The sequence below is a fragment of the Alosa pseudoharengus genome, unplaced genomic scaffold (assembly GCF_046254945.1).
Source record: "Alosa pseudoharengus isolate Yale_2024_CS ecotype anadromous, Long Island Sound unplaced genomic scaffold, YU_APseudo_1.1 YU_APseudo_1.1_scf_22, whole genome shotgun sequence".
NCBI classification, from domain to species: domain Eukaryota; kingdom Metazoa; phylum Chordata; class Actinopteri; order Clupeiformes; family Clupeidae; genus Alosa; species Alosa pseudoharengus.
In genome coordinates, this window is record NW_027468680.1 from 29,616,379 (window position 1) to 29,640,056 (window position 23,678).

The window sequence follows — 23,678 nt, forward strand, 5'->3', positions numbered from 1 at the left end:
GGCTGTGCATCCCACGTTATTAGGCTACCGGCATGCCGACTACGAGGGCAGCGGAAAGTGAAAGTAACCGCACAGTCCAGGCTAAGAAGTAGGTTAAACAACTTTTACAAATAACGAATCCTGATTACCTCTGTGCTGCTGTCTGAGGCTTTTGCTAAATGCAAATCATGAAATACAAGCCTTACAGACAGTGTAAGACAGATATCTTCTGATATAACGATAACGAAAGAAATTGTTTATTTTAACACGGTGGAGAAGGACGCATTTGCGCTGTGTTTGTAACACGGCATCCTTCATAAAACCAAAATATTCCCATATAACAGACGTGCTTTTCCTTTTAGTCACTAATTCCTCTTCACCCAAGTGTAGCCTACCTCGCTCGACTCACTATCTTCAGCCATCACGACTTAGCTCCCGCTTCCAACACCTAAAACACCACACACCTAAACTGGTAGGGGACGGGCTTCTTGGGCAGCATGACAGCATCGGTTTGGTAAAATATGTTGACATTCAGAATGTGAATACACCAGACTGTATGGAATGCGCACGGCACAGAAAATGTATCGAAATTTATCGAAAATTACGTAATCTTTGCGGTATGTCCATCGCAAGCGTTGATATCGCGATAACGATAGATTTTAGATATATCGTGCAGCCCTAACGGAAAGTTTTCAGACCCTTTAAGTTTTTTTTTCATCAATCTACACACAATTTTCTTGAATTTCCCCTGGGGATCAATAAAGTATCTATCTATCAATACAACACTCCACAAAAAACAGGTGTTTGGAGTGTTTTATGAATTTATAAAAAATAAAAGACCCTTTGTTATGACGTTTGAAATTGAGCTCTGGTGCATCCTACTTCTGTCAATGGTCCTTGAGATGCTTTTTTTTTAATGTAATTTTGAATAGCCACTGCATACCCGTGTTTGTTGGCATGTTGTTGTAAAAGCCGCGGAATCATTTTAAAAAAGAAAACTGCATACAGGGAGTCTTTATTGTTGATGTCAAACATGATAATCTACCAACGTCTTGCATCTTGACCCGTGCTGTGCCCTGATTCAGTGCTGCTAAAACTCCGCTTACCCACTGTCTCTGGTCCTGCACTGTGCTGTGTGAGAGGGGGAGTGGCTACAGTAGACCAGAGCCAATGTGTACTTCTTTCACCGATATATTTCACGATATCTTTTATTTGATCTTTTTCTTATCCAAACATCGTCAAACTTGGCACTGCACTTACTCCTGCCCGTAGCAAGACACCTGCCACGTTTGAAATCAATCAGACCATCGGTTCGACTGACTGACTGAAGGAAAGTATCTGCTAAATACTGAAAGTATAACCATTTTAATGGCATATTTACAGGTAGGGGTTAGTTATTAATTTATCTGTTGCTGGCATTCACCAATAGCAATTACATTACATTTGCAGCAATGCCTTACCTCCAGTGATGAAGATGTACGCAAATGGGTGGTAGGGCAAGTGCAGGTTACTCAGGCATGCAAATAAGCAACATTCAAATAATGGTTTCAGTGTACCAGGGAAAACAGAAAACAAAGTTTCAACCGTTTCGACCCGCTGGCCAGATTTATTAACTTCCTTGATTGTGATGAAATATCCAACAACATATTAAAACAAAAACACCTTTAAAAAGCTAAAAAAAACGAACTCTTCACCGCATTATCAATTTCCACAATAAGATACAGCGTGTCAGTACATATTCTGTATCAAATGCTTTCTTTTTGTGTCTGCTACATGCAGACTACCAATAAATATGGGCAATTTGGTCTGGAATGGAATTAAGGCATTTGTGTTTCTTTAAGTAGGTACCCAAATGGCAGTCCCCTCTCTCCCCTAAGGTTCCTAGATAATCCCCTGAGGCCCCCAGGCCTCACACCATGTATAGAGGAGACCCCCATGCACTCACACTGTCTTAATAGTGTATGATATATCGCTCATCTGCTGGTTGTGGAAAGTCATCGTGCCCCTCTTCCATAGGAGAGAGGTATGGGCGGAGCAGAAGTGTGCTGTGGGACACCACATCTGGGACTCAGAGCTCAACCCTCCCAAGGTCATCAAGGTCCACATCACTGAGGTCAATGTCATCCTCCTCTGGGAGCTGTAAGAGATGGAATGTCTTTTTAGCTCAAACATATTGAATACACTCATACTCACATTTTGTAATAATGGTTAAAAGCTATAACTATACAAAAAGGTAAAAGCTATGACTAAAAAAAGTTTTCTCTTGGTCATGAATGTGCAATTTCTCAGATGAACTGTGTGACCTTTTTTCTGTTTGAGGTGAAAACTTTCAGTGTCAAATCATGGCAGGGTTATCACCGTGTTTGAATACACAAATGAACACTTCACACTTCCTTGTACTACTCTGGCTAATGGTTAACCTTATGCAACATACACTGGTTGTGATATGCAGATGTGAAGCATAGTGAGGCGAGCACACGTCCGACTCACCACTCCATCTTTGCCATCCCAGGCCTCTACTGTGTGGATCTTTGGCAGAGCTGCTCCACCCACTGATGATGTGGAGCCCCGTCCCACAGACAGGTCTCTACAAATGGCACCAATAAAAACAATACGATTAGCAGAGAGAGTATACTGTATTTATTACACGGCTCTTCAGAGTGCTGCAGAAGGTTCCATTCACATGAATGGGCCTTCCCAACGTTTGGAGCTATGTTAAAACTATATAATCACCGGCAAAGTATATAATCACCGCTGTCAATGGCAACGGGTTGATTAACGTCTTTCATATCCCTCCACAAGACGTCCGTTTGCTTATTATTATTATATAATTTAAAGACCCATTGTGTTAGGTTTCTTTTCTCGTTCTGGCAAGTAGCCGTGTAATAAGCGGGATAATCTATTGTCCGCTGCGCATCAGGGTTCTGTTCTCCCTGCCAGGACTTATTTTCTGATAATTAGCGGCGGACAATACATTATCCCTTACATAATTGATACAATACACCACCACCAACAATAACAAAACTCAACTGAAGATTGGCTACATTTAGCTACGGCAATCCAGTTCATGCCAATGAGCTACATATTCATTGCTACTGTTTGGTTTGGGTGATAGGATCACCCAAGATGCATTTTAAAAACAAATCTAAACAGGGTCTTTGACTCACCTGAGGAACTCGTGGATGCCCGTCTCGCTGAACGAGCCCTTCAGAAGGGCAAACTTCATTTTGCGGGCGTTTATGGCAGCCATAGCCGGGTAGCCAAAGCCACCGATGCCAAGTGAAGACTCCAGATCCATTTGAGCTCCTGCTTCAGTCCACAACCACCTAGGGAGCAAGAAAACATGAAAAAAGGAGACAACATTACAAATGGTCTAAAAGTACTATAAGAGATCATAGAAAAAGGATAAAGATGATAATATAAAAAGGGCACAATCACCAAAACATGAAGTCCTAATTTAAATGGCAGCCTGGTGAAGTGTAAAGTCATTCTTTGGCAAAATCTTTTCCACCGACAGAAAACCGGCCCCGTTCCCGTTCGAGAACCAACATTTGAACCGGTCGGAGCATTTTGACCAAACAAAACACGGTTTGGAACGTGGCACTTTGGTTCGGAGCTTGAACCAGAAAATAGTTGGTTTTCCGTCCATATCAACTGTTACTATGAGTAAACAAAACTAGTAAACTAGCATTACACTGCAGACGTTGACTAGCATTTAAAACAGCTAATTTCTGCCGTTTTTAGGGGACAACTTCATATCATTCTCCCATTTATGTCTCATTAACTTTTGTTTTGCACAAATGTAATTTGCAGCCAGGGCAGTCTAGCAACTCTCCGTTGGCTTGCGAGCTGGAAAAATGAAACTTCTATCAGGCCAATCACATCGTGTATAGAGTCGGCGACGGTTCCGCGTGAATTACCTGCTACTTGAAAACAAAGAAGATGGATGCTGCTGCTGGCGAACAGCGGTCTTTGAATCGCGACTCGAGTTAAGCTTTTTTTAAATTGGCAAAAGTTTGATCAACAAGCCAACTAGCTCCGATGGTGGGAAAATGCATGGGACTCATGAGTCATGAGTTATAACGCTATCCTATTGCGTGCAGAGGAAATTTGAAAGACAACCGTTTATCCGGCCCCGTGGATTGTGCAGAGCCAATGGTAAGTTCCCAGACTCTACATCTTGATGTGGGTCTGGCTCGTCAGGCTAGCATGTGGGAGCACTGAGCTGACTTATCGATGTTTGTGCTTCAGGTCTTGCCCACGGTGTTAAATTAGAAACTCATTTTGTCTAGTTATTAAATTAGCTTTATTTAGACTTGAACTTTACCCATCATTTAAATTAGGGACCAGAGAGTGTGAAGCCATAAAACCGAATGAAGATACTGACCCCCATGCCTTCTGCTTGTACTTGTCAGCCATTTTCATCATCACCTCCAGGTAGCCATTTCTTCCTGCAGCACCTGAAGGATGAAGGACATTCAGACAGTTTAACTCAGGTCTGAGCCCACTCATAGCTCCTCTGTATGAGATCATAAGATACCATCAGCTGACAGTATGTCAATGTCAATTTATTTCTATAGCATATTTAAAAAACAACAACAGTTGACCGAAGTGCTGGAAAAATAAAATAAAAGTAAAATAATAGTATAATAATAATAATAATAATAATAATAATAATAATAATACAAAGTAAATACCAGATCAAAGCAATAAGGATAACAATAAGAATATATACAAGGTAATAATCTAAAATCTAAAATATGGTCATGGTGGTGGTGTGTGTGTGTGTGTATGTATGTGCGTGTGTGGGCGGGGTGTGGGGGTGCAACTCCATATGACAATGACATGATAAAATACTACGATTTCACACTTGGTAAGATGAAGAAAAGACATTTCCATTCATTTTCACTTTTAATATGCATTCCCATTTTTTTTGGAAAAGTGATATCAAGTTCTCCTGCTTCCTCAAACAAGACATCTATTCAACCCTGGAAGGGGATTTTACCTGTATCCAGGATGTGAGGAAGCACAGCAATGATGCACAGCTGATTGTCCTCACAGGTTTTCTTCAGGACATCCTGGTTAAGAATCTAAAGTGCACATCAGAGTAGAATTTCAGAAATGATCGTGTACTACTGATAGTGTACAAGTCAGCGGGTACTGAGTAGTGGTTCTTCAGGCAAAGCCTGAACTGAAATGAATTAAACAGTAGAGATGGATCTGTGTAAACAGGGCTAAAAGCTGAAGTATACTTCTGTGGACACACGATGTGTGCAATGGTGTCGTATACTGTATTGTATACTGTAAGACTGTAACAAGTAGAACTTATTTTGTGTATGTCTAGTTTTCTCTGCACCTTCATAACTTTCTAAACAGCAATCGATGCCTACTTTAAAATACTGTTGCTGGTAATCTATTGAGATAATTAGCTGAAACATGAAATGCACAACAATTTTATTTAGTCAGCTGGCCTCTTCTAGTTTTATTTCAATGGAGACATACTCATGCAAATATGCATCTGTACTGTAGCTAAAGTCTCTTTGCATGAACGAGCCTAACAGAATACATAGTGTAAATAAATAGATTGTGTTTTCTCTTGTCCCTGAGCCAGTGCTGGAAGACACATGTGCAGTCAATGCACAAGGCCGTGGAGAAACAGCATTGGACTATCCATACTGTTCTGTGCACATACACAGTATGTCTCCACAGAAGTATACTGACATACACACATCCACACTCTGATGCACAAACACTTGCTAGTCCTGTGTGTACCTCTAGCAGTTCTGGGGGGGGAGCATTGGCCGAGTATAGGTCCAGGGCTCTGGCGACGATGTCTGACCGGGTGCGTCCTCCTTCATAATCAACAGGCTGCTCTCCTTTGACAAAGACTTTTATGGTTGGGTACCCACGAACCTGATGACATCAGAGAACACAAGAGAGAAACACAAGAGAGAAACAAAGAGATGATTAATGAAAAGGCCATCTCAAAACAAACACAAGACACATTTTGTGCTCTTGGGTCTGTTGTGTTTCTGAAAGAAGTCGCACTTTCATCTGCAACTGCTCAGATGAAGAGTTTAGCTGATGCAGCTCACCCCATAACGACTGGCTAGGCCTTGATGTATGGTGGCGTCCACGGCTCCCAGCTTCACTTGTCCCTTTGTCTGCTCTGTGACCTCTGAAGCAGCTGCTGCCCATTCCGGCTCAAGTCTGCAGGAGTTGAGTGCTTAATGTTAGAGACAAGTAAATCAAATTTCCCCTCCACTGATACATGAAGTATCCATACAATCGTAATCTGGTAAATGATATAGTAACTAATGTTGAGGCAATGGTGGTTCTCCCAGGACACTTGCTCATACTGAGTAGTAGGGATGGGCATTATAGACTATATAAAACTATGTTACGATATGTCGGGATATTTTTGTTGATAACAATATAAATGATGATATGAAAATAGTACTATTCACCACAGTTTTCTCAGCTACAAGTTACACAACAACTTGGTCTTGAGAATCGTCCTTGTCTACAGTTTCAACGCCACATTCAGTCACCTTTGTTCTCATTCTACATGTGAACTGCCCACCTTGCACCACATTTAAACATGTCATCACCTATATCTTTTCTATCAGGATATGACAAATTCGTATAACGGCGAATGATTCTACCGGTATATATTGTTAACATGATATGGCCCTTCCCAACTGAATAGTACATGATGTTAAGGACTCACCTCTTGCAGTGGCCACACCAAGGAGCAAAGAACTCCACCAGCCAAGACTCTTCTCCATTTAGCACCAGCCGGTCAAAGTTGTCCTCAGTAAGGTCCACAACATCTTTTTTGCCTCCACCACCTCCACCCTAAAAGTACAATAACATTTAGACAAACTCATATAATATTGACAATTATTTCACACAGCAGGTTAAAGAGACACGTTAAGGACAAAAAGAAGAATCAGTATGAAGTTGTTAAGATTCCAAAGAGCTGAACGTGCCTGCCTGCTTTGACCCGAGCTTCCTGATTTCCCACTCAGACGCTCCTTAACCAGGGACCGCAGGGCTGTGAGGGCTCCTTCCACTATAGCCTGACCAGTGCGTCCACCTTAGACCACATGGGTGCGGAGGGACGGGAGAGTGTCAATATAAGGCTTTGCATTTGGCATGTGTGTGCTTTGAAGTGTGTTACAGGCAATAGCATGACAGTGCTTTAATTACCTTGATAATCTTCTGGCTTGTTCTTATTGGCTCCAAAGATCTTGATAGTGGGGAAACCCTGAATGCCATATTGGCTGCCCAATGACTGATGCTGATCAGCATCAACAGCGCCCACCTTCACAACACCCTACATAGTGCATTACTGTGTTAATACACTTCATACCAGCAGCATTCAATTGTACATTACATATCTGCACTACAACAACCCAATGGATTGAAAGCATCTTTTAAGCAACATATAAAACACAAGTTGCTCACTTATCAAGGCTGTATTAAGGCAACAGGATAAATCAACATAATGAAAATGAAATGAACAGCTGGGAAGTCTTGATAGTACCTTTAGGGCTGTGGCAGCTTTCTTCCATTCAGGAGTGAGGCTTTGGCAGTGACCACACCTGTAGAGGCAAACATGTGAAGCTGTGACTTAAAAGCTATGAATCATATGAGGAGGGCATATTAAACAAATAGATAATACATTATTAAAACCTATCAGTGTGGAATATCCTAATGTGAATAGGCTACAAATGCAGGTTTCAAACTCTACAAAGAGTAGGTAGGCAAAGCAAGTGCTGGCAGGTCATTGGACAACACAACTAGACACTCACCAGGGGGCATAAAACTCAATAAGCCAGAGGCTGTCACTCTGAAGAACTTTATTGAAGTTAGACGGGTTTAACTCCACCACGTCGTCACTGGACGAATAGAAGGCATGAACCGTCAGGAACAGAGTGCATGCCAACCATGATGCCAACACACCTAAGGATAAGAGATGTTGAGAGATGTCAACTCTTACCTTAACGTTACTTCTTGATTCCTGCTAACTTACTGTTAGTAAATGAGCTGATATGAACATAACTGGTTACCCAAAGTTTAGCATTGGCTAATATGCTAGAGTCCGTCCATCCATCTGGAGTTCGCCTATCAACATTAACCATAACGTTATAAACTTAACGTTAACTTAACGTTAGTGTAGGCTAGTCGTCGTCACATAACGTTTGGGGCTGATACATTTCAACTTAACCTGACCTCTCGTAACGTTTGTTAAATGAACACACTTTAGGAAAATCTATCTTTGAGTGTGGAGATTAGCATGCAGAAAATATAGATAGCAAAGATCACTTTACAGGTAGCTAACGTTAAGATAAACAAGACCACCACATTTTAACGAAAGCAGTTAACGTTAGAGTAAACATTGACGTTAACGTTAAACGTAATCGTACTTTAAATGTTAAGGTGAATGTTAGCCGGAGTGTTAAATGTTAACAGTTAACTTAACGTTAGCCGGAGATCTGTAACGTTTACGTATATGTGGCCATGCATGCAAGGCAGAATTCAAGATCGTACCGTGTAAAGTCTTCATAGCTAATGGTCACGTTTCCAAAGATAATGTTAGAATTCTGGCATCCCAAACTGCATTGAAATGTTTGCCGCTGAGTGCACGGGTGCTAAGGAGTATTGAACTTACCGTGTCTTGCGCTGATTGGTTGTCTTTCGACTTTCTTGTCGTCAGCCAATCAGGAGTGGACGAGTAGTTGCCTTCTTCATCAACCAGGACATCGTTATTATGAGATGTCTATCGTAGGCTAGTAGTCCAGTCATTTTAAGAGAAAGGGTTGAACAAATTGCAACACAAGCAAACTTAACTGATTTTGTATCCTCAATATGTCCCGAGTAAGGGAAAAAAGCCCCGAAGAATCCCAATAGGGGAAAGTTTAGAAAAAGACCTAAATATACCCTATTCATGCGCCTACAGTATTTTTCTCACGCAAATAGGGGGAAAAAAATTAACCTTCACATATCACCATGAAAATTACTGAGTTGATTACTTACATCAAGACAAACAAAAAATGTATTATACGTTTTTTGAAATTGTTTGTTAACATGGGCAAACAGGGCATAATGTAATTATGTATAGCTAATGTATAGTGACCCAAAACGAATTGCAACATTTGACAAACAAATTGTCCAAGGCATGGAGGAAGATAATACATGTCTCAACTGGTATTATAGCTCATCTAGAGGGTATATGCTTATAGAAAATATATGGTTTATGGTGTTTAATTTGTTTTCCCTGGACAGTATAGGCCAATCCACTTTACACTAGATTCACCTTTACTGAATAGAGGGCAATGTATTGTGCATGGCATAGAGGAAGATGGGAAATGTCTTAAATGGTTTTATATCTCCTCCAGAGGGTATATGCTTATAGAAAATATATAGTTTAGGGTGTTTAATTTGTTTCCCTTAATAGTGCAGGCCAAAATGTATCAGCTGTCCACTTGATTTGCCTATACAGAATAGAGGAGTATGTGTTATGCATGGTATGGAGGAAGATGGGACATAAGTTGATTGATGCTATATTTCATGTACAGTGCATATACTTTTAGAATATGTATAGTTTTGACTGTTTTATGACTTTGGTAAAACCATGACCCATGCATAGGCATGCATTGTTAATTATTAATCTTAAACTATATTTATTAGTATAGCATTTTTGCCAGATGTCACAACAATAGAGTCACTTGGAGGCTAACTGCAGTTATCCCATCTGCACCCTTCTGTCGAATTAGGACATGATCATGTCCATCTTCAACTTTGCCTTCACAATTTTCCATTCACTAACATAAACATACTGTGCTGTCCGATTATTGTTTTAGACAAAAATTGTGCAAAGTAAAGGGGCATCATACAGCCCCCTCTGATTGGACAGACATTATATCAGTCACCCCTGGGCAAGAGGTCAATTACTATAAGACTTGCAAAATGATGGACTGATACTTTAGTGTGATATACTGTATGTTTCAGTGACCTCTAAATCAGATTACGTAAACACCAAACCACTTTCCTAGGCTGAATAATGCGTGTTTGTACAGATTACACATTGTGGAACACTTACATGCAAAAAACCCACTTGGCTCTATTTAAAGATTCAACAACCATTTCCATTGATTCAAAGGGCCACAATGTAAAAATAGACACCAATTTTGCAACAAACCAGTCTGAAATAAGCCAAAGGAATTCACTCTTTGAAAATAAAAGAATGTTCCTCAACAATGCAAGATTCTAAAATTCCATGTTAAGTTAGATGGGGTCAGATATTCTTTAGAATGTGTATTCTACAACATTCTAATTACAGTTGTGTCAGTATTTGCTGAAGAATAATGCATAAAACAACCCTAATTTTAACATATTTCCACCAACTGGATTTTCATGGTCTTTTACTATGGTGTAAAGATCACCAATTGAAATATAAAAATGTGAAAATAAATTCTGTTGCAATTAGTTTTGGGTCAGACCTTTGCCTGGACTATTAGCTCCGTTGTGATATTTATACAAATATGTAATTACATTATGCCCTGTTTGCCCTTGTTAACAAACAATTTCAAAAAAGTTATAATAAATTTTTTGTTTGTCTTGATGTAAGTAATCAACTCAGTAATTTTCATGGTGATATGTGAAGGTTAATTTTTTCCCCCTATTCACGTGAGAAAAAATACTGTAGGCGCACGAATAGGGTATATTTGGGTCTTTTTCGAAACTTTCCCCTATTGGGATTCTTCGGGGCTTTTTTCCCCTTACTCAGGACATATTGAGGATTCAAAATCAGTTAAGTTTGCTTGTGTTGCAATTTGTTCAACCTTGACCCCTATTTTGCCTTAAAATGACTGGACTATAGGGCCAGTCTACGGTTGAAGTAGGCTAGTTTCTGGTAGAAGGGTATTTGATAAGAATCTAAGAATTTGACACATGCCTTAGGCCTATGCCTGTACATATTCACACACAACATATTCCTTAGTGATATTCCGTTTTTGAGCCTATATAATTGGCTCCTATCTTAGCATAGACTAACCAACTCAGTGCAATTCATATATTAAAGGTGCCATGTGTAAGAATTGAGGTAAAAAAATCCCCAAAAATGAGCTACACGCATCAAAAGAATAAGAAGAAATAAGGGTGATGATGTCATTAAAAAAATGACAAGGTATAGTGCTGCAGAGATATCAACCTGAATTAGCATGCTAAATTACTAGCCACAGCCCGACAGGTGTCATAATATCAGTTTCGGCGATGGGAGGCGGTATGCGGGCAACATAACCACCAGCAAAACTGCAATATACGTGTCTCAGTTGTTACTCTAGGGTAGACCAACTCACTTTCTGGAGGTATACTGCCCCCATCTTTTATGGAATGTGGAGTATGAATTGATTTTTTGGCGGACATTACACATGGCACCTTTAACCTATGAGTAGCCTAATAAGTTCTTTGGTCAGCTCTACAATAATTTCTGCCTCTTTAAGAGCAGTGCGTGACGTAGCTGTGAACAACGTGCGATGAGATTGCACCCCCCTCCACAACCTATTTCTACCCCTTTCATTTCAAGACATATTGGAAATATACAGGATTATATTGTGCATGGTGTGGAGGAAGGTGCGGGGCATGCCTCAGTCAGTGCATGTTCACATCTGAGGGTAGGCCTATAGGCTTTTAGGAATATAGTTTAGGCATGTCTCAATTAATGTCATAACACTGGAGGGTATACAGTATGCATTCAGAAAATGTTAGGCTGTTTAATTACTTTGGTGGACCATGATCCATATAGCCTAGGCCTGTATTGTATATTTGTGAACCAAGTGTACATCGATTCTTTTTTCTCTCTTCCATTAAGGGTAAACTGATTAAACAGCTTAAACTATATATTTTCGTAAAGCACATTCCCTTTGGATAAATATAATGTGACATATATGAATATGAAGAGGATGTGCATTGTAGCCTCTTCCGGCCCATGGCCTAAATTCAACTGACACAGTCCATTCTGATATCCCACCCCACCAATGGCAAATGATTGAGTGAATCAATGTCAAAAAATGTAAATAGAATGAAAAATGAGTTATAAACTATATATATATATATATATATATATGATATTAAAATAAATACTATTTTTTTACAGTATACAAACTATAACACATTTGAACAATCATTACTTATTGCATAGGCTACACTAATGTTTGTTTGTCTTGACTCAGTGGGTGGCCCCTGAATAGAAAGTGAGGTGGAGTTTGGTGAAGTTTGGAAAGTGAGGTGGAGTAAAGTGAAGTTTGTCAGTGTAATCTGTGAGCCACACACACACACAGGGGCAGGCACCAGCATATAAAAAGATCAGCACAACGGAACTACTGAAAGTAGACACATACACTCTTACCAGAGGAGATCCTTCAAACATATTTCTATCATTTGTGGATATTAGCCTACCAGTGACTTGGTGCACAGGTACGTTTTTTGTCTTTTGTATTTGTCCATTTTACAACTGAGATGAATATTGACTGTATATTATGTGATATCAGGTAGCACTTCATTGCAATGATAAATATTCCTGTAAATATACATTGCAATGTATACACACTGCACTGCATATTTGTGTCTAGTGACAGTGTCTGTTTTGTGAAACGTCAATGAAAAAAATTAACCAAAATGTGAAAATATAGTAGGTGTCACAGTTATTTGTAAACTGTTTGATCTTTTGAAACTTCAGGCACTCTTGAAAAAAACTAAAGACAGGAAACAAAGACAGACCTGATTCACATCCTTTGAAAATGTGATGTTAATGCTGCGAATGCACCATTACCCATGAAAATGTCAGTAGCCTACATATGTGCAAAATATAACATCCAACTTATATAATTGACTTGCAGATGTATTCCTATCTAGAAAATGGAACGGAGGAATATGATGATTATTATGGTGAGGATGATGATAATGGGCCATGTGATTTCAACAGCAACCACAGCATGGAGATGATCATTCAGACATATATTTATGTGCTTATCTGTGTCTTGGGTCTTCTGGGCAACATCATGGTAATTGTAACATATGCGTTTTACAAGAAAGCCAAGTCCATGACCGATGTCTACCTTCTGAATGTGGCTATCGCTGACCTCATCTTTGTGATAGCCCTTCCTCTGATCATCTACAATGAGCATAAAAACTGGCACATGGGCACTGTGGCATGCAAGCTCCTGAGGGGGGCCTACAGCATCAACCTCTACAGCAGCATGCTCCTCCTGGCCTGCATCAGTGGTGATCGCTACGTGGCCATCGTCCAGGCCAGGAGGTCTTTCGGTATCCGCTCTCGCACTCTGGTGTACAGTCGGGTCATCTGCGTCAGCATCTGGTTCCTCGCTGTAATCCTGTCCATTCCCACCATCATGTACAACCAGCGCTATGAGGAACGTAGCCCTGGACAGGAGGAAGTCACTTTTGAATGTGACTTTAAATTCACTGACAATGACACAAGCACAGCGCAGCTGATGAAAGTGCTGCTTCCCAGCATGCAGGTGTCTGTGGGGTTCTTCTTCCCGCTGCTGGTCATGGGATTCTGCTACTCCTGCATCCTGGCCATTCTCCTCCGGGCTCAGAGCTTCCAGAGACACAAGGCCGTGCGTGTGGTGCTGGCTGTGGTCTTCGTGTTTGTTGCCTGCCATCTGCCCTACAACGTGGTTCTGCTCTACCACACGACCCGCCTGTTCAAGGTGGGCCGCGAGTGTGCGAGAGAAAAAATGATATTGATGACCATCTCGGTGACCAGAAGCTTGGCCTACCTCCACTGCTGCCTCAATCCTATCCTGTATGCCTTCATTGGGGTGAAGTTCAGGAACCATTTTCAGAAGATTCTGGTCGACTTATGGTGCCATGGAAAGAAGTACCTTTACACAAGCCGTTCTTCAAAACATACATCTGAGCTCTATGTATCAGCCCCATACAAGTCACGCGAGGTGTCCAACAATGAACACCAATCATCATTTACTATGTGAGACACAACCTTACAGTGTCTGTATTCTTTGCAATTGCATGTTGGCATGTTGGCGACTGTGTATCACCCAGATGTGTGGCTAAAAGAGTTCGGAAATGTGACAAAGTTGTGTGCAAGCAGCTTCAATACCGGATGTTTGTTTGTTGTCGTGTAAACATGTTAGACACAAAATAGTGTGGGTTGTTGTCCATCACATCCTTTAATGTGAAGAGTGTTCAAGTGAAACTTTCATTTTTTGATGCCCTGTTTTATATTTTGGATGTCTCTAATATGTTTTCTGCTCTGTCAAAAATGTCTATAAATAAAAGTAAAATATTACATATTGTGAGAATATATTTTATATTATCCAAAAATGGAAAGGATTTTTGCGAATAACCCTAAACATACCTGCGACCTGATCATTTACATAAAACCACTGTCTAATAAACATGTATAGCTGGTTTCATAAATTTCTATTCAGGAAAGAACATCCCAGATTTGCATGTATAAATTATCAACCTGATTATCAATGGGACCACTGTTGACATCTCACTATGTAATTCTTATTTTGTTTAAATTTTGTATTCTGTTTAAGTAGGCCTATCTGTTCCAGAGACATATGGCTGGTTCTGTAAAAAACTATTACTTGAAAGTGCACTTTCTAAATAAATAGCTAAAGGTTTATATGAGCTAAAGGTTTGTCACTCTTTTATCAGTCATTCTGTTTCATTTTAATTGCATTATAATACACAGCCTGCACACATTCTGTGGCACAGTCGCATACCACAACACATTTCCCTTCGACAGCTTCAGGTTCTCTAAGTGTCTGCAATGACATCGGAAAAAATGATGTTTCTTTGGTTAATGCAGCTTCAATCTTTATTCCAATAAAAAGCAATCACAGAAGTACATGTGACATACTCCTGGTCACCGATCTTGTAGAATGAACCTTGATGAAAGAACCTTGATGAGTCTTGAAGAGTGAGCCTAGTGCTTCTCAACCAGGGGCGTAGCCAGGATTATTTTATAGGGGGGGCCAGCTGGGTCCAGACTTTTTATTGGGGTGGCATTTGGGAATCAAAACTACTATTGGAAAACTACTCAAAAAGTTTTGAAGATTAGGATAGCCTATTTTAATAATGGCAATACATTGTGTAAAGCCAACACTGATACACAGGTCAGTTTGTTGGCCACTCCAACACATTTTCCATAAATAGGTCAATGCCAATAAAAAAGTACAATATGATAATGCACCTTACTTAATCAGTCTTATTCAATTGATGTTAACTCAAAGAACAATGATAAATACTACAAATATTGTATGCAGATATTTAATCTTATACTGATGGCCAAACTATGTTTCTTTCTGATATCCACTCCAAGTACTTGGCTGTAAGTAACATGGCTCTGAATTAAGAAATTAACCCTTAGAACCCTAGACTGTTTTAAGGGCTTTTTCACTAGTTAGAAGCATTTATCCTGGTCAATGTAAGTGCCATACACACATGCTATACATAGTTTTTTTCAGAGTCTAGGGAGTCTAGGGAGTTCAGAGTCTACCCAGATCTGCCACATTTTCATGTATTAATATTTGCATTGATTTAATTTTTTTTTAAAGTGTATTATAAAAATTCTTATATTTTGACATGTATCTCACCACTGCAAGCTGTCAGCCGGCACATGTGTGAGGGCAGACTGTTCTGAATCTGGCAATATCATTGCCATGGTGGAGGGATTCTCTGGGGCTGAGCAAATGTGAAAAATATGTGGTGTGTGCCTTACGGAAATAAATGCCATTTTTTTTATTTAGCCCTATGGCTACTCTATTTTTGTCCATTCTCACTACCTTTAGTTATAAGCATTAATCCTGGTCATTGTAAGTGCCATTTACACATGCTATATTTTTTCAGAACAGTCTAGGCTACCCAGATCTGCCACCAATTTATATTAATACTTGCATTGATTTGATTTTGTTTTTAAATAATACAAAGACAAAAAGCATATTATACCATTCTTATTTTTAAATGTATCTCTGTCAGCTGGACATGACTTTCATGTACAGTATGTGTAGGGCAGAATCTGGCAATATAAGAACCATGGTGGAGGGGGGCTTTGGGGCTGAGCAATTTACAGACATGTGGTGTGTGCCTTACGAGAGTAATGGGTGCGCAGGTGAACTGTAAATATGAATCAATTTAATTTAATTTCATGATTTTTTTTGTCATACTTAATCGCACAGACAAGTGTTTAGTCTCGTTGGAAAGCCCCACTTCTGCTCTGTCACGCAATTAAGGTTTCATCTCGCTGCGATGAACAGTTCCAGAGCAATGTAACAAAGAACTCAGGCAAAGCAGCCTGCCTCTGCCTGACCAGCTATGGGAAGAACCACACTAGTGGACTAGTCAGCAAATTATGTTTTTATAGTAGCATTGGCTAGGCCCTATTAGCCTACTTTTATTGGAGCCATCCGGAGATATGTGCCTATTATGCTTGCATTTCACCCGAATTTTATCGAAATATTTTTGTAACAGCGTTACCGCGGGCATCCGATTATTTTTGATCAGCCCCACGTCAATTTCAGAGCCTAGGGTAGGCTACCTAACAAGGACAGCCCAACGCAGCTCACTGGTATGATTCGTGACACATTCTAACATCTTATTAGCATTAATGTTACAACTCATCATCAACTCACCTGTTGTTATTGAGGTTAAGTAGTCTACTGTCAAGTGTTTTTAACAGATGACTTGAATTGTCCCGCTGCTGCTGCACTAGGCCTACTCACAATGTGATCAGAACCGTAGACTACACTTCCTGACTGGGCCAATGGTCGTAGATAAAGTGCAGTAATTGGTTCAGTCCCTGCTTTGCAAAGTGTTGTCAAAGTGCCGTCGAAAACGGCAGCAATTCTTTTTTTTTTTTTTTTTGACTTTTCACAGAACGGAGCGGGGGGGCAGCAGGGTGGCCAAGCTTTGACCAGTGGTGGCCCCCCCTGGCCACCACGTAGCTCCGCCCCTGTTCTCAACCCGTATACCTATTCTGTTTCAAATTCCATCCTACCCCCTAAAGGTTCTGAATAATTAGATAACACCTTAACTGAGATGGTTATCAGAGGCCTGCCCCCATACCCATTCTAGTGTTTCTCACACCTCAATTTCTTCCTGGCCCCAGGTTGTCTGAATGCCAGAGCAGGAACAAAGAACACACCATTTGTACGCCATTGTGCATCATATCACGCTGAGGAATTTCATCGGGCAGGATGAAATCTTACAGTGTCAATTTGTTATCAATCAATTTCACCAAGCCAGACTAAACAGTAACTATAGTTCCATTTTTAATATTTACTATGTTTATTAGAATAGTTGTGCTGAAATGTGACAGGTAAAGTTCCCTACGTTGTGATCTAAAAGCAAAAGAGGAAGGAATTACATTTAGAGCACAACAAGTCAAAGTCTTGTTAATCTTCTTCTTATTAATTTCTATGTTGTTAAAAATCGAATAGAGTAGAAATCTGCTAAAATGAAAAATTTTTATGGTTGGGATCCTAAAATCACAATTCAACTGTGTTATAACAGCAGATGACACATAATTCCACTGACAGACAGATGAAACAATTCAACTGACACAGTTGATGAAACAATTCAACTGACAAACAGATCAAAAACTGCAATTGGAAGATTCTACTTTGTATCCAAGTGCTATTTCTCAACTGTCTGGTGTCACCAAATGTTGCTTTGATGTTTATATGCTAAAAACATGAACGTTTCATGGTCTGTATGATATCTACTGCGGAGCACAGCTCCACCAACATCCACATATTTTGGAAACTACACTCTGTGTGCAAATTACATCATTATTTCTGTTGGAGGAAGTTAACCTAAAAAAAAATAAGTCCACTTTTGTATGTCTGTTCCTTGTTCCTGGTGGGGTTGGTAGATTGGATTCAAGCTTGTTGACAACACAACATTTTGCATCAGATAAACACAGGACCAAACAGGCATAGGCCTGGCATAGCCCTGCATCCACAGTGAATAAATAAGTTTATGGAAAAGGCTCATAGTGGCATGAACAACAGTTTTGATGTCTGGAGCCTTCACACAAGCCAACCACTATGTGATGTAATCATTTACAATTGTCAATTGATGAGCAATGTTTGATAGGGTAGGCTAGTGGTATGTTGCGGTTGGCTTGTGTTAAGACTTCAGATGTCAGAGTTCTCATCTGATCATAAAAGAGAAGAATAACCACCTGCAACTTCCCACAGCACTGACAAAAAGGACAAACTGAAATGGAAAATAATACATTTTAACAGCCTGTCAAACTAATGAAGAGGGTTTCAAGAATAATCTGTAAACAGTGTACTCACCAGACACAATTTACCCATGATGCATTGTATATCTATGACCTTAAAGAAGAAATCCGGGGAGTTTTCACATAAATCATACAGCGCTACACTCTGGGGGCATGTACATGGGAGCTCACGGACATGCCCCCGGAGTGTAGCGATGTAGCTGCCTTGCTGCATTAGCTGATGGCTGTAGCAACTCAAGCTAGGTAAAACCGATCGTTTTCCTTTAACAAGGTTACTATTGCTAATTTAGCCTAGATGAACAATTTTTTTAATTTTTAAGTGAAACATTCTATTACACTATTGTGACAAATAAACAAAAATCCTGACTGAGAGTGAAACACCTTGAGCGAGAAGATTTTCCCTGTTTATCAATTATACAATTTTTTAATTTATGTAAAACTGTGCAGCACATGCTATATACAGTATACTGTTTACTGCATATACATACATACATACATACTGTACATACATACACACATATACACATATGTATAGGTATGTATGTATATAACATACATTTTGAGATTCATTGATTGACTATAATCACAATGCATGCTACAGGAGGAGCTGATATCATAAGACATTTTAAAAAACTGTATTTATTTGCAAATCTGAATACAAGACCACTGCATAGGATCATGGCGAACATGTTGCCGTAATCAAATTGTCCAGATGACCAAATCCCTATAGGAGGAGATAGGGTAGAACAGATATAAAGCATTGACAAATGAATGAGAACAATCAATGTGGCGCTTTCACTGCAGTAATAAAACTACAGGGTGATGGACTAAGGTAATCACACCAGTAACCTCCCTTTGCTGCCTGTGTGTGGTGCCAGGTTTTGAATGAAGAGAGGGATGAAGGATGTTTTTATGTCTGTGTAAGATGCACTTAAGAGACTGCCAAATGGCCACCAAGTTGAGTACTACTGAACTTCACCCTCACTATCTTACTAACCACATTCACAATCTTTCTTTTGTGTTATTCTCTTTGATTGCAAGGTAACCAAACCAGCAGCTTATGGAGAATGACAGAATGACACATACAATGGAATTTGAACTCATTCTGAACTCATCTATAGAAAGTAGGCCTACTCTTCTGCAAGCTAAAAGTTAAGCTATAGATAACCATAACTGATGATAGCTTCTGGAAGTGAAACTTGACTTTTTCTTCAATCCTTTCTCACAGTCCACAATAAGCATAGGTTTGGGCTTTGAGATTAAAACACATTTTAAGGTGAAAGTAAAAAGAAACAATTGATGAATGACTTGCCAATTCTTTGCAATTTTGCAACAACTTGCATAAGAATTACATAAACCATTTACAACTTATGCTGTACCATGTCATGTACGTGTAGTTTTAAACTGATTTGCAACTAGGCTGACAATATATAATTTGCTGTCAGTTTGGGCATACCCAAGGTGATGTCGGGTGAAGTTTCAGATAAGCCCAAATAATTATCAAATTGATCTGGTACAAACACAACATATTGCGATGATACACAAACATCATCTCATCAGCAACTCAAATCATTTGTGTTGTTTGGCCTGATAAACAGTAAGGCAAATGTCTGTTGTGTACAGATAGGCAGTCTGTGGGTAAAAATAAACAAAGCAAACTGAAAAAAGAGTAGGCCGTAGGTGTGGTAGATAAAATCTACAGATGGTAAAAAAAGTAGGACATGCTCTATAAACAAACATCTTGTTTGAAAGATCATGCTTTGCTGCTGCCTCTGTCACACCATTACCAAAGCAAAAAAAAAACATGATCAAAGATTTTTTTTTGGACATAACTTCACAAACAACAAGAAACACTTGTTCAAAAGCCAACTGTGAAAAGATGCACCATAAAACACCATTATTTAATGTTTTGGGGATTTTCAGTTCTATGTTGCAAATATAGACCAGGAACACAAATGGAAAGTAATGGGATTTTCTTTACTTGGATACTTAGCAGACATAATTACTATACTGAGCTGTAGCCTAACTGTAGATGGCATGAATATAGTTACAGTTGGCTACTGTGTTGTACAGCAAAAACAAAACTGCATACAGATGTCACAGCTACCGCACCAGGTTCTTCTGTTCCGGCTCCAGTCCCTGGGTCTATTCCAGTCCGGGTTCCTGCTCCAGCGCTATATGCAGAACTATTCCATTCAACCTGCATCCACATTTTCGTGTTCTCTAACAGTATCTGTTTTCTGAGATATAGAACCGCATATCTTCCAAGAGGCAGAAGTTATGATGGTAAGAACTGCTTGGTTAGCCACTGGGTAGGCCACTATTTTATCCTGCAGATCTAGCACAAGAAGAAATCTTTAGATGTGGAGACTGTTTTGAAAGTTCAGTCCCACACACCTCTCTGTAAAACCTCAAGTGGGCCTTGAGAAAACAGCAAAGCTTAATTTTTCAGACAGATTATTATCTGTCTGGTCTCTAGCAGGATTGGCCTATATTCACTTCTCTCATCTAAAAATGGTTTGGATACCATTGGCTCAATTTTCCAGTTTAGATTAAATACCAGACCTTTGATAAAGTGCTACTTCACATATGCCTCTTCTAATTCATTATGTGGTAGTCTGACATTTTGGTAATGGCATATTCAACAATGTCCTTGAGTGTAACATCTGACCCCAAGTCCAATAAATCATACCATTCCCTACCACTAGATGGCCCCATTCAGCAATACTTTACACAATGCTCAACCCTGGTCCAGAGCTCTTTCATTTGGAAGACATGCCTTTCAGCCATATCCCTCCATAAATCACAATGTCCAGTCATTACTTGTCATCTCATTCTGATATCTTTCAGACTGACCTCAGACCTAAAATAAATGCACCTCTTACCCCACTCCATGTCACTAAACATCAGCCATGGTTATTCTATTTTCAACCCCATTTTCAAAAAAGTTGGTATGTTGTATAAAATGCAAATATCAAATATTGTAAACCTATATTGAGTTTCAGAAAAGGATAAAGACAACATATCAAATATTGAAACTGACCAATTGACTATTTCATGAAAAATATTTGCTCATTTGGAATTTGATGCTGGAGGCGGGAAACTTGTAGCCTAATGCTAAAGAAAACAGGAGGAACATTTCACAACTAATTAGGTTAACTGGCACCATGATTGAATATGAAAAGAGTATCCTAGAGAGGCAGAGTCTCTCAGAAGCAAATATAGGTAATAGAGGTACTCATTAAGAATAATAATGTTATAAAGAATAATAATGCTCCTCAATGTAAAATTGTGGAGAATTTCAGAATTTCATCATCTATTTTGTAATATCAAAATAACAAATAAATACTTATAAACAAGGGATGGGGCTGAACAACAATATTGGAATGACCATAAACTTCGGGAATGGCAGATGGCAATGCATTAAAAAATGACCTGACCATCAGGAAAAAAACAGACCTGACGATCAGGAAAGCTTCTGATAACCATTGTCTATGAACACAGTTTGATACTTCATCCACAAACGCAAAGAAGACACCATGTTTAGATTCAATCCAGAAATGTCCTGTGGTTAGACCATTCAAAATGTGTAATTCTTTTTGGAAATGATGGACTCTGCATCCTCCAAGCAAGAGAGGAGAGAGACTATCCAACTTGTTGTTAAAAGGAGATGTGAAGCTACACAGTGGTAAACTTGCCCTTGTCCCAACTGTTCTGAGAAGTGTTGCAATCATCAAATTCAAAATGAACATATATTTTCCTATTTGTAAATAATAATTATTTGTTTCTGTTTCAGTAATTGACATGTTGTCTTTTGCACCATCTTCTTTTAAATGTAGGGTTTACATGATTTGCAAATCGTCTAAGCTTTCTGTTTTTATTTATCTTTAATACAGCTTCCCAACTTTTCAGGAATTGGGATTGAAATTAATTATGTGAGTTAAAATAAATTAAATTGGATTAAAATAGAGTTAAAGCATTACTGTATCCCCCACATAACAGAAAAGACTATGCAGCTGTCTCTTCTTGGCAACGCCTTAGATTATTAGATGTGAGCATTTGAGAATAGAACAACAGGTGTGCACATGGAGACTGATTTTGCAGTTGACCACAGCAGGCCGGCAGGCCATGGTGCAGGCAGGCAGGCCATGGTGTGCTTTGCAGACAACCAGTCCAGGCCTGTTAGACCAGTGACAGCTGTGACATGACAGACAGATAGATTCCTGTGACCAACAACCTGTTAAGCAAAATCAATTATTTCTCAGTCACACAGCTGTTGCACATAGCTTTCCTGAGGTTTTAACACTTCATTTCCCCTGTCAACTTTCCACCCCCCCCCCCCCCCTTTTCCCCTCCTGCCCCTCCCCCTCCATGTACGGGTCATGGTGTTGAAGTAGGTACAGAACATCTGTTTTCCATTCCCTTTATCGGCTGGGGCGATCGCTTGGTCGTAATGACATAATGCGCCACGGTGGGCCGCCCAATCAGCTGGCTTGCTGGACAGGTAGATTACACCTCTTGAGGACACACCCGCTCTTGAACATTGTGTTTAGTCATATTGCAACTTTCAAGTCCCGGGGGTAGCTGCTTGATGATGATGTACGGAATCTTTTGCTTTCACTAAAATCATATGCTGTAAAGACTTCAAGCATGCACTAGTCATGCAACCACAGTTGCATTCATATGAAGCACTCGGGTTATTCAGGCCATGTGTATAATCATACCGCCTCATCTCGTTCTTTTGCACACTGCAAGGTGCTTTACACTATGTGGTTCTACTGTAATTCTACTGCATCAGTAAGTAGCATACAGTCTCAATAAGGAACATGATTACTTTTTGCTGTTGTCACGAGAAAAGAATAGCCAACAAAAATGGTAAATCTTTTTTTAAATAATTTGTTTACCTTCCCACATATTGTTATGGTGCACTTACTGTATGTGCATGTCTGTGTTGATGCAGGCATTACCATTCATATGACAGAGAATTTCCAAAACTCTGAATGTAGGACAAGCCCCAGCCTGGCTGGGATGCAGGACACTGTGTACTTTGTGCCCCACTGCCCCAGCTTTCTCATGCCAGATTTATATTAGCGTGGACTCCCGCTAGCCTCTGGAGCTGGACATGTGCATTCCCCCTGCTCCTTCCCCCCGTGGGGCCTTCATGGATGGGTTGAAGCGGTCGCTGGTATGACCACTAAGGCATTTGTCTGTAGGAGGGAGTCCTAACACCCTGCTGTGCACACAGGCTCTGGAGTGTGGGGCCACGAGGTGGAGGCAGGGGTGGGGGGGCTTGTTGCCCACACTACAATAGGCCCACCAGATGGGCCAGATCCTTGCGCTGTGTGGCCTAATTGTGAGACTTGGCTAGGCTCCCAGGGTTCCAATCCTA

At 39.9% G+C, this 23,678-nt stretch overlaps 2 protein-coding genes across 2 annotated transcripts; one reads left to right on the forward strand and one right to left on the reverse strand.

Annotated features, from left to right (window-relative positions):
• Positions 1 to 1,328: 1,328 nt before the first annotated feature.
• Positions 1,329 to 8,635, reverse strand: LOC143139087 (protein disulfide-isomerase A6-like). Its single transcript, XM_076299646.1, has 13 exons — positions 8,536 to 8,635; positions 7,797 to 7,947; positions 7,529 to 7,586; positions 7,192 to 7,318; positions 6,972 to 7,078; positions 6,710 to 6,837; positions 6,075 to 6,189; positions 5,752 to 5,892; positions 4,985 to 5,069; positions 4,367 to 4,439; positions 3,147 to 3,305; positions 2,470 to 2,566; positions 1,329 to 2,116 (listed from the first exon to the last, which is right to left on the reverse strand). The coding sequence occupies exons 1-13, from the start codon at positions 8,549 to 8,551 to the stop codon at positions 2,048 to 2,050; spliced, it is 1,326 nt and encodes a 441-aa protein (XP_076155761.1). The 5' UTR covers positions 8,552 to 8,635; the 3' UTR covers positions 1,329 to 2,047.
• A 3,687-nt stretch (positions 8,636 to 12,322) lies between these two features.
• Positions 12,323 to 14,663, forward strand: ccr6b (chemokine (C-C motif) receptor 6b). Its single transcript, XM_076300031.1, has 2 exons — positions 12,323 to 12,462; positions 12,885 to 14,663. Exon 2 carries the CDS (start codon positions 12,885 to 12,887, stop codon positions 14,001 to 14,003), a length of 1,119 nt encoding a protein of 372 aa, XP_076156146.1. The 5' UTR covers positions 12,323 to 12,462; the 3' UTR covers positions 14,004 to 14,663.
• Positions 14,664 to 23,678: the final 9,015 nt, after the last annotated feature.

Bases quoted from the DNA above. Each gene is read 5' to 3' on its own strand.
- ccr6b (XM_076300031.1), top strand. From the start codon at position 12,885: ATGTATTCCTATCTAGAAAATGGAACGGAGGAATATGATGATTATTAT.
- LOC143139087 (XM_076299646.1), bottom strand. The intron at 5,070-5,751 runs GTACACACAGGA...TGTGCACTTTAG, and splicing joins CCCCCCCAGAACTGCTAGAG to ATTCTTAACCAGGATGTCCT. The intron at 2,567-3,146 runs GTGAGTCAAAGA...TGCCATTTGTAG, and splicing joins GGCATCCACGAGTTCCTCAG to AGACCTGTCTGTGGGACGGG.